Source organism: Nuphar pumila, chromosome 3 (genome assembly GCF_984573655.1).
Source record: "Nuphar pumila chromosome 3, dmNupPumi1.hap1.1, whole genome shotgun sequence".
NCBI lineage: Eukaryota > Viridiplantae > Streptophyta > Magnoliopsida > Nymphaeales > Nymphaeaceae > Nuphar > Nuphar pumila.
Genome location: NC_143251.1, coordinates 39,428,645 through 39,440,785, shown reverse-complemented (window position 1 = coordinate 39,440,785; position 12,141 = coordinate 39,428,645). Strand labels below are relative to the sequence as shown.

The window sequence follows — 12,141 nt, the reverse complement described above, 5'->3', positions numbered from 1 at the left end:
CCAGATTTGGAACATATGTCTGCAGCAAGCTTCATCTGTGACAATATATACCCTCGAGGAGAGTATGCAACTTCTATACCAAGAAAGTACCTGAGAAAACCCAGATCAGACATATCAAAATTATGTTTTAACATATTTTTAACTTTAAGAATACCACTTTCATCATTGCCAGTGATGATCATATCATCAACATAAAGCAGAAGGATGATGATACTATTACCTGCACGTTTAACAAAAAGAGCAGTGTCAGTATAACATGAGCAAAATCCCAATTGTAACATGATAGCACTAAATCTATCATACCAAGCCTTAGGGGCTTGTTTAAGACCATATAAAGCTTTTAATAACCGAAGGGTTTGACCTTGGTTAACACTGATTCCCGGCGGAGGGTCCATATATACTTCTTCATTCAACTGACCATTAAGAAAGGCATTTTTAACATCTAATTGGAATATAGGCCATTTCTTAGATGATGCTACCGCAATTAAAGTTCTAACGCTTGTCATGCGAGCCACGGGAGCAAAAGTCTCCTCATAATCGATGCCATATTCTTGTGAGTATCCTTTAGCAACTAATCTAGCTTTATAACGCTCTAGGGAACCATCACTTTTTGTTTTGACTTTGTAGACCCATCGACATCCTATAGCTTTCTTATTTGGAAGAAGGTGAACTATTTCCCAAGTTTTAGCTTTATTTAAACCCAATGAGGTATACTTTTTGCTTGATTATAATGGGAGGGTTCATAGTAAGAATGCAAGGCTATTAGACAAGCTCTATATTTAGGTGAGAGAGTTTCATATGAGACAAACCTATTAGGTGGAATTGATTCTCTAGAAGAATGCCTAAGGGAGGTCTCTTCTAGGGGTTCATTAAGCCGCAAGAATTTTTCTAAAGCACTAATAGGTTGGGCTTCCTCACGCCGAGTGTATACTTGGAGATTGTCACCATTAGTTGGTGATACATCATTATCATGAGAATCATGAGTATTTTCTAAAACTTTCGGATGACTCAAAGAGTCATCATTTGAATCTTCTAAAAGATCATTGATAAACATATAATCAATTTCATTTGATTTTTCCAATATGTCAAATCCATTTTCATCTTCTAAAAAGGTTACATCTTTGGAGACAAATAACTTATTGTTTTTATGATCAAAGCATCTATAGCCTTTTTGATTTTCACCATATCCTAAAAATACACATTCTATTGCTTTAGGTGACAATTTATCTCTTTTATGTAAAAGAACAAAGCATTTACACCCAAAAATTCGAAGACGATTGTAGTCGAGTGTCATATTAAAAAGTTTTTCATAAGGAGAGATATTGTTCAATTTTGAAGATGGCATCCTATTGATTAAATAGGTGGAGGTTAACACGGCTTCGGCCCAAAAATTTTTAGGAATATTTTTAGAAATGAGTAAGGATCTAGTGGTTTCCAAAATATGCCTATGTTTTCTTTCCGCTAGACCGTTTTGTTGAGGAGTTCTTGGGCAAGATTTTTGATGACAAATGCCATGTTGTTTTAGATATGATTGAAAATCATTTGATAAGTACTCTCCACCCGAATCAGATCTAAGAATGGATATTTGACTTTGAAATTGATTTTGAACTTTTGCATGAAATTCTTTAAAGAAGTTAAAAACTTCCGATTTAAAGTTAAGAAAATAAATCCATACATATCTAGTATAATCATGAATAAAAGTAACATAATATGAATAACCACCTTTAGATAGAACCGGAGATGGCCCCCAAACATCGGAATGCACTATTTCAAAAGGTCTTGTTGTCACAAAGGATCTAATAGGAAAAGGAGTAGACTTCATTTTGCCAAAAATGCAATCTTTGCAATTGATATCTTTTTCTTTACAAAACTTGTGTCCAAAAGGAAAAAGATACATTTTAGAGTAACTTGGATGTCCAAGCCTTTTATGCCAAGTTTCAATATTTTTGTCTTGGACATAAGTACAAACTGAGGTATTTGAAAGCATTAAATTATCCATAAAATAAAGGTCTCCCTTCCTATGGCCTTGCCCAATCCGTTTCCCGGACCGGAGATCCTGCACAAAGCACCCTTGGGATGAGAAAGATATTTCACATCCATGGTCGGCTATTTGAGAAACGGAAAAGAGGTTAAGATTTAATTTTGGAACTATTCTAACTTTTGGAACAAGGAAATTTTGAACATTTTTAGAATCAAGAGTTCCAACACCATTTATTTTGAGAAAAGTTCCATCGGCCGTAGAGACACAAGACATTTTTGAATTGGTGTGCACATTGGTTAATGCATTTTCATGAGGGATCATGTGAAAAGAAGCTCCGGAATCTAAAATCCAAGAGTACGTACCGGGAGGTGATGATGAGGCAATTGCGGCACCGGAGGTAGAAGAAGTAGCCTTTAGAATTTGTTGGAGAGCCAAGGAAATTTGTCCAAGAGTATCTTTGAGATCCCCGTTCTTGCCGTCATCTTCTTTGGTGGATGATTCTTCAACGGAAGCCACCTTTGGCTTGAATGCTCCATTTAGCTTTGGGCAAACGGGTTTAATATGTCCCGGCTCATAACAATGATGACATATAATCATTTTTCTTCCACCACTCCCTTGCTCACCAAAATGAGGTGGTTTGTATGTTTTGACATGATTGCCGGGTTTAGATACGGCAAGAACTTCATCAATGCTTTTACCCATATTATGCCTAGTCTCTTCTTGAGTAATCTCGGCAATAGCCTCTTCTAAGGGAGGAAACGTGGATCTATGGAGAAGTGAGGATCTAACTTGTTCAAATTCGGGACGAAGCCCAAATAAAAATTGAAACAATCTATCTTGTTCCATTTGTTTTTGTCTTAGTACCACATCCTCCATAGACACCCATTTAGGCTCTAAAAGAGCCAATTTATCTCATAAAGGATTTAAAACACTATAATAGTCGTGTATGCTCATGTCACCTTGTTTTGTGGTTCTCACTTTTTCTTGCAAAAAATAAGCTCTTGCAAGATCCTTTTGGGTAAACATACCCTTCATAAAAAACCAAGCTTCATTTGCCCGGCGGAATTTTGCAATATTTGCACATACCTTAAGTTCAACATTATTCATAAACCATGCTAGGATTTTTGCATGGTTACTCTCCCAATCTTCCATTTGATGATGATAATCTTCAATAGCCTTGAGACGAGCATCGCCTTCAAGTGCTTTCTCTTGATCTTCTTCCATCTTTGTGAGCTTAAGTTGGGGTTCCGGAATGGTCCCCATTACATAACCCCAAAGCTTCTTCCCTTTGAGATTATTCTCCATTGCGGATGCTCACATCATGTAATTTTTCCCATTGAGCTTGAATGATAGATCGATCTTGACTTCCATTGCTACAAAATGGAGGTGAGAGAGAAAAGAAAAAAAAAAGTAGAGAGATACACGATTTTACCTTAGAAGATCGTATGGCTTTGATACCATGTAATGAAATATGCGGAAGAATCCAAGAATGCTAAAGCATTCACTATGTTCCACACGGACAAATGCAACAAGCATAAGAGAGGAAATCCACTAAGGGATATACGAAAGGCCTTATAAAAAGGCTACACACATGAAAAATAATATCACTATTATTGAAGAGGAGCTCTCAAGAGCAATACAACATACAAGGGGGGTTCCCTCTATTTATAAGAAAAGGAGACCAAAGGGGCTCCCAATAGAGTCGTTGGGAGCCCCCAACGGTCACAATTGTGACCGTTGGGGGCCCCAACGACTCCATTGTGGGGCCCCTTTTCGGTATCTAAAATGCATTTTAAAAAACAAAAAAATAAAAAACAGCAAAATAAAAGAAATAAAACAAGTACCCCTATTGGGTACTTGTGAAATCACCATAATACCCCTATCGGGTATTATGGTGAATATACATCTATATTTATATATATATATATAGATGTATATTATTACATATGTTTTAACAGTAGATGCTCCTATATGTTGTTTGGATTGTTTACGGAATTTGTGTGTAAAATGATGGGGTGCCATCTTTCTTTTGCAGCAATTCTTCTATATGTGAGTGCTTGGATAAAAATGATCGCACTTGCTGCATCATGGTTGCTGAAGTTTGTCCTGAGAATGAAGCTACTGTTGTAGATGAAAATTCCCATCGAAAAAATGTTATGAAGACTCTGGTTATTCCAGTGCTTCTACAAACAACGATCAGAGGTACTGCTTTAATGAAATTATTCATTGTCTTGCTAAGATTATGAAATGCTATGCATGAGTGATCATGCAACTTTTATTTGAATCTAATGTTAATAAGAGATAAAGTGGATATTCATTCATTATGCACAAGGTGTAATTTTAATGGAGTAGCAATGATTCATTATTAATGAGATACTAATGTGTTATTCTGTCTCAATGGGCCTCATTATTTAATTCTAGTGAACAAAGTATTCCTTTTCTCTCTTGTTCCCATTGCATTAGAATAGGAGTAATTTTGTTTGAAAAATCAATATTGTTATCTGCATCTATTAAGCTGCCGATTATGCTTTTTTCTTTTTTCCAAATTTCTGTTTGCTGATGTCATGATTGACACTGACACCAGCAGTCAACATTTGACATCAGTTTTGGCTCAAATTTCTCAAGCGAGTTCCTCATAACCTACTATTGGAAGATTCTCTGTGGCACTAAGTTTTGGATTCTTTCTTTGAAAGTGGTGAGCTATTTTAATAAGTTTTCTTTAAGGGTTTCATTACCATTTTCTGATGTTTAGGTCGAATTTAGGCATGTTCACTAGTTTGCAAAAATTGCTAGTGTTTTCCATTCGAAATCGTCTTTTGGCCCAACGAACAGCTTGTGTGTGATCCCTCCTTTTTTTAAGCTGATTAACTTTTGTTGGATTTGGGTGAATATGCTATCAGATTGTAAGTTTTGCAGAATTATATAAGTGGTCTGTTGCATGTTGGTTAACTTGCTATTCTTGAGATTTATTAGAGTCAAGTGTTTTAGTGGTTTGAACTGCGTGTAGGTGAGAAGAATATGATGATTGAAAATTTGTAAAGAATGTGTTCACTATTATGGCCATGTTGAATATAAGTATGCTCAAATCTTCAGTTTTGGAGAATGCTACTATCTGTAGCATGTGTAATAACCACGATTTTTTTTTTTATAACTTATGTGTTATGGGCCTGGGATCCACCTTTCGGATCCAGGATCCATATGTAAATTATATGATATTTGAAATCTATGTCACATGGGTGCGGGTGCGGGTGCGACACGGGTGCGGCGCAATTCCAAAAAATTTGGACACGGGGACTCGGCTATATATATATATATTAAAAAATATATATTATAAACAGGGAGGGGGGCCGAGCCCCTCCTCTGCGAGCAGAGGGTGCAGGGAGGGGCCGAGCCCCTCCCCTGCGAGCAGAGGGTGCAGGAAGGGGGGGCGAGCCCCTCTTCTGCGTGCAAAGGGTGCAGGGAGGGGGGCCGAGCCCCTCCTCTGCCAGCAGAGGGTGCAGGGAGGGGCCGAGCCCCTCCCCTGCGAGCAGAGGGTGCAGGAATGGGGGCCGAGCCCCTCTTCTGCATGCAAAGGGTGCAGGGAGGGGGGCCGAGCCCCTCCCCTGCGAGCAGAGGGTGCAGGGAGGGGGGCCGAGCCCCTCCCCTGCGAGCAGAGGGTGCAGGGAGGGGCCGAGCCCCTCCCCTGCGAGCAGAGGGTGCAGGGAGGGGGGCCGAGCCCCTCCTCTGCAAGCAGAGGGTGCAGGGAGGGAGGCTACGAGCAGGGTCGACATACCTGACGGAGGGGGAGACGGTGGCTGCCTGTCGCTGGAGTTCGGATCGCCGGCGTGGTTGCAGGAGAAAGCTGCAGGGGCTGAGGGGGAGAGGCAAAATCGAGAGGGTAAGCCCCTCTCCCTGTCGATAAACCCCTTTTAGGGTTCGGCTGCCAAAAAATTTTTGGATCTGGGTCGGGTTTGGACCCGACCCGACCCGGATCCAAAACAAAATTTAAAACTCGAACTGGACAATTTTGGACTCGGTCAAAGTTGACCGAGTCCAAAATGTGGTCGGACTCGGCCCGGACTCGTTGACCGAGTCCGACTCGGAGTTGACCGAGTCCGGGCCGAGTCCAAAGCCGCACCCGAGTCCGCACCCGAGTCCGTGCGTGTCGACGCGGGTGCGGCAACCCTTTAGCCGAGTCCGTGTGACATAGTTTGAAATATATATATATATATATATATATATGTAATTTAATAAATTAATAAAAAGATTAATAAAAATATGTAAGGGATCCATAGTTGGATCCATTTGGACCCAGCCTATGGATCCACTTTGCATTGGGTTGCGGGTCCAAACTTGTGGACCCTAATAATCAACGAATCTGCACCGGGTCCCGGGTTCGGACCCGAGTCGCGTCCTCTGTAGCAGGTAGGTAACGAAAAAAAAATAAAAATAAATAAATTTAAAAGCAAGAAAAACCCTTAGACCCGGGTCGGACCTGACCCGGATCCGTAACCCGATAGGGTTTTTAAAAACCCGATATCGGGCTGTAGCTTTTAAATAAAAGCGGAAAAGGCAAGAATCGTGCCTAGGGCACGATTCCTGCTATTACTAGAAAGGAGGAAGGGGGTCGGTTACAGCAGCCGTAACCGAAACCCCGCGCCTCTCGGCAAGAGGGGGGTTTCGGCGATAAAAGGGAAGTGGAAGAGGGGGTCTCACCCTCTTCCCTCGTCTCTCTCTCTCACTCCCTGCGTGCGACGCTGGCCGATGTTGAAGTCTCCCTTGCCTCCTTCCATCCGGCGTACCTCGACAACCATCCGACGCCGTCCGGCGAAGCCAGCTCCTTAGCTACTGTCACCGGCGACCTCTTTCTCTCACGGCAGCAACCCCAAACACCGATTCAAAGGTACGTTTTTTTCTTTTGGGTTAAGTGAGGAAAACAAACATGGATTCGATTTCCATAAAGTTTTTAGTGTAAAAGCATGTGGGTGAGTAAATCCAAGCATTTACTCTAGGATCCATGGATGAAATCCATGTGTATTCATTTTTTTTGTATGCTATTGCGGAATAATACTTGTGTAGTGGTGCTTTTACATTAAAACAGAAGGTTTGATCCATAAAACTAAAAATAAAAATAAATTGATTTTATTATGTATGTGCAGGCTAGTATTTCCGATCCTTATGAAAAACCCATATTAGGGATTATTAGTACTTGTAAATCTGAAAATAAAGCCAAAAACATGGTTAAACGTATGTTATGACTAATATTTGTTTCATGACCTGGTTATGAACTTACCTGACTATGTTTGAGTTATGCAAGCATACATGCTGTTCTGAATTTTTTTTTGGGATTTTGGTATGCTGTCAGCAACAAAAGAAAAAGGAAAAAAAAACATATTTATAATGTGGGCTATTGGCCGCAGCGGGGTGCCTGGCAGCCCAACCGAGCTGGGCTCGGTTGGGGCAGCTGTCGGCCCTGCCAGGCCAACCATGGGCAGACCTATTGCAGGTCTGACAGGCCTGCCAGGCCAGCCAATCGGCTGGTAAGCTTGGCAGCCTATGGCAGACATTTTACACAAGGCATTTTCTAGGCACATTCGTTGACATGTTAAACCAGAATTTTATTCTAATGTTTTTCTTATTGTTTATACGATAATAGCACATACCGTTGAATGCTTCATGTCAATTTATTCTCAAAAGACTCGTAGCAAATTTGGGATGCCCAGAATCAGTATATACATGCCTGTAACTGAATGTTCATGTGTGTATATATGAACATGACATCTGACCTATAAGAAACCAACCATATACATTTGTATTTAGGTATACCAGGTATAGGATAAACCATGGTTCGCCCCTGCACATTTGAATCGATTCCAGTTATTTATGGGCCAGTTGCCTGTAACTGGATGGAAGTTCAGCCTAGTACATTAATTTTTAGGAGAGTGGCCAATCGTGTTAGACTTGGCTCCTCGCATACAGGTGAATGAAAATGCTAACATGCTTAAGCTTATTTTGTTGTGCATGATGGAGGTACCATTGCCTAGTTATTTTCATAGGTCATGGGTGCAACGATTCTTTTACAAAAAGGGAAATATATATAATATGCAAATTTGGAGTGGATCTGTCCAAATTTTCTTTGCTCATGGGAATAAAATATGCCAAGTGTATTAGACCTAATCATATGCATACAAAGGGGTGATATTTCTTATGTGCTTAAACTTGATAAATAATCCTTGTTCAAAATTATTGTTGTAAGTGAGTGTACTTGTGCATATACACATATGGAATTTAGATGCTTTTGCAGGGTCAAAATGGCATGGTTGTTCGTGTGTTTTAATTGGATCGATTCATGAATGAACTCTTGCATTTGACACGAGTATGTGCCTGTCATGAAAACATGCATTTAATGTGGGTGTGTGAATTTATGCTTATGCTTATGAAATTATTGTTTCATGAACAACTTGCATACATGAATGCGCATTGAAAAGCATGTGAAAAGAATGCATAAGTGGCATACTCTTTATGGTTTTTGCTTATGAATGCATTGATGGTCAATTAGATCATTAGGAGGCTGGGTGAGCCTCGAGAACAGATTGTTCTATGTTTTAGTTGTTTTAATGCATTGCAACAAATCAAATGTGATATTGTTGTTTTACCGCACTGTTCTCTGTGGCCACAGGTTGTGGTCTCGTGAAGAGCTTGGCATGCTGTTTTGCAAGCTTATGTTATTAAAATTTTTACATGTTGATTTGCAAATGTAAAATAGATGAATTAATAACAAGATAAAAGAAAGTAAAGAACAGTGTAATTCATTTTTTCTCCTTGATGTCCCTGCTTTAGCGTGAGAATCTTGGATGTTGCGGTTTAGGGGAAACCGTGAGGATACAAAAACTCCGTGTGCGTGTTGTTGCCCCTGAACCTGATATTGAGGTTCTTCTCCTGGCCACGGTTTTAGGGAGAGTCCGCCACTTTTCCTGGGGGTGTTGTGTTTTGACACAATTGTTGTTGTTTTGGTATACCAATAAAGTGGCGCCAGTGGATGTTGTTTTCCCTGGTGTCACCGACTTTGGATGCTGTTTTCCAAGGTTTCGATGGATGGTGTTGTTTCCTGATATCGGTCGAGGGCTAAGTTTGGAACCCGGTAATAAATACAAATTGTGTGCTAAGTTACCCCGGGAACCCTACTTGACCTCGGGGACTGTACCCGTTTGGTGTATCCGCGGACAATGGTAAATTAAAAAAAGGAACTTAAGGATTGCGCGCATTTAATAGGACATGCATATGGAAAGATGAAAGCTTAAATGAAAGATAATAAGTGTTCATGCATCACACATAAATCATGCGTATTCTTGCTATGCATTAGTTCATGCATGTTTACCTATTCACTTGGTTGTTTTATGTTGATCATTGCATGATGTTGATCTCTTTTGCATTCAAATGCCTTTATTGATTAAATTATAATCACTGTTACTTAGTGTTCCCTCATGCTTAATGTTTATTTTATTTTTGCATGAATGGTTAATTGCTTTATGATTTGGTTATAATTGTATCCTTCTAAAATATTACATGGATCTTATTTATGTTCTTTTTCTTATTTGATTCATTAAGGAAACCTGTACGTAGAATTCTTCGGATTTCTGACCCTCTTCTTTTATTGGTTTTTCCCAGACACAAGTGATCAGTGAAATCGACTCGCTTCTGAGGGGATACGAGGGTCACATTTGTTTCAGACGACTTCATTTACAGACATAGTGACTTTACTTTTGTTTTCTTTTAGTTCTTATTTCCTGCAAGTTGTTATTTCACGTTGGATATTGAGTATGAGACTCTTATTGATTCATTAATAAAGAGTTTAGTTGGTTGGTTATGAATGATAAATGTAAGTTTGTTTGTGGTGTGTAGTTATCCAACTGAAATTGAAACTGTAAGGACCCCAGGTCCCTGGGAAGTTTTCCGCAACTCTTAGAAAAAAAAAATTCTGCATTTTTCAAAGGTATGAGTTGGGGTCGTTACAGCATGTGCACCATAATGGAGTGTGGTCCTGTAAGGTATAAGCCTCCATAACAAAATATGGTAAATACAAACAAATGCCTCTTATGAACAAGTATATACAAATGGAGACCACTTATGGGTCAAGATACAATCACATACACAGTGTCACTTATGGGCAAGAAAGATAACATAAAAAATATAAAGAATTTATTGAGAGAGTGCTGGAGAACAAGCATAAAAGAAGAGGGGGTTCACCCCTATTTATATACAAGAGGCAGTCTCAATAGAGCTGTTGGACTCTTCCAATAGCTATAAATATAGTTGTTGGATTGTTCCACTAACTCTATTGACTAGTCAAATCTATGTTGACTAGTCAAAAAATACCCATTAACTCTATTTGGTATTTGACCAAATAGAAACCATAAAAAACAGAAAAGAACAAAAAGAAAAGAATTATATGTCTTCCTATTTGCAGGACAAATATCTATAAGCATCTTGTTAAGATTAAGAGGTTTTAAGTTTAAGTTTTCTTAAAAGTAGGCTATTTGATATTTCTTGTTTAATAAGGGACTTGTATGTAATTTTTTTTATATTGGCCTCTCTCTATTTAACATAGAGATTAGCCCTAATCAAATAACGAGTTTACATTCTTTCTCAGCCGATCTCTCTCTCTCTCTCTGCCTCGGCTCCTGTTGACTCCAGTAAAGTTCTCCACATGGTATCAGAGCAGCTGGTCTTGGGAACGTGAGCACAGGTTCTCTGCAACAAAGGTGTGCGTCACGTGTTCTGTCTGCACCAAAGCTCGAGTAAATAAATAAAAAGGTGCGAGTTTTTTTGTTGTTGCATAGATCTGATAACAGATCTGGTGTCTGACAAATGTCATGACACAAATCTGCAATCAGATCCAAAGGCCACGACAAATTTTGTGTCAACCAGATCGAGTATCGGCAGTGATGGGTGATGTACAAAAGCAATTTTTTGATCATGGGTCGAAGTGGAAGTGAAAGAAAAGTATATTGTTCAGTCGTAGATCTGGATATTTAAGGATCTGGATGATATCTGTGCTATCTGTGGTTGCTGTGAATCCTATGATAAGCGGATTTTTTTTAACTGATTTGCCGTTGCTGTGATTTCTGTTTCGTGGAAAAGATCTTATCTGAGATGTGCTTATAACAGATCATAGGCGTAATGATCCTTTTGTCAGAAAAGGGCCTTCACGCAGACTTCTGCAAAAGAGAGAAAAGAAGAGACGAGAGAAGAGTCTGGAGAAAGAAAAGACGTCAATGTGTCTGCGTCTCTCATTCAATAATATATATATTTAGTGTACAATTCTAGGGTACGAAAATACCCTTTAATAAGCCTTTTAAAATACATTATACGAAGTTTGGATCTTGACCCGATCCGATACATGAATCGGGTCGGGTTTGGGTCCAAGACCCAACGATGACTTCTTTTCAGCCTCCCTCAAGTTGTGCATGGTCCTGGACGATGAACAACTTGTCTTTCAGAAACCAAAATTTGTCCTTTGTCAACCCTTTGGTGAAAATATCAGCAACTTGTTCTTCAGTTCGCACAAACATGGGCTCAATCTCCTTTTCTTCAACCTTTTTCCTAATAAAGTGTTGATCTATCTCAATATGATTTGCTCGACTATGATGGATAGGATTGAAAGACATATTGATGACACTTTGATTGTCACACAGTAACAGTGATCGAGCAATCGGTTCTCCCATTTCTGTTAGAAGATGTCTTATCCATGTAGCCTCAGCAGTGGCAGCAGCCATCGATCTGTATTCAGCCTCAGTGCTTGACCTAGCAATCGCTTTTTGTTTTCTACTGCTCCAAGATATCAGGTTCGGTCCAATGAAGCTACAATAACCAGATACTGATCGTCGTTCATCTGGATCACCCGCCCAATCTGCATCAGCATAAATGATGATATCATGCCCCCCGCCTGGATCTAATTCTCTTTTCTTATATACCAGGCCATCACCAACTGTACCTTTCAGATAACGAAGTATCCTTTTGACTGCCTCCATATGCGACATATGAGGTTCATGCATAAAATGAGACACCTGATTAACCGAATACACTATGTCAGGTCTAGTAAAAGTCAGATATTGCAGCATGCCAACTATGCTACGATACTTAGTGGGATCTCCATATATATCCCCTTCTCTAGAACTCAG

The 12,141-nt window shown here is 39.6% G+C and overlaps 1 protein-coding gene across 1 annotated transcript in view; it reads left to right on the top strand.

Moving 5' to 3' along the window:
- Positions 1-7,504, top strand: part of LOC149842651 (DNA-directed RNA polymerase IV subunit 1-like) — a 61,274-nt gene extending 53,770 nt beyond the window's left edge. The window contains exons 15-16 of the mRNA XM_090000712.1: positions 4,017-4,183; positions 7,326-7,504. Of these exons, the coding sequence (XP_089856838.1) occupies positions 4,017-4,183; positions 7,326-7,504 (346 nt within the window). The remainder of the gene's footprint in view (positions 1-4,016; positions 4,184-7,325) is intronic.
- Positions 7,505-12,141: the final 4,637 nt, after the last annotated feature.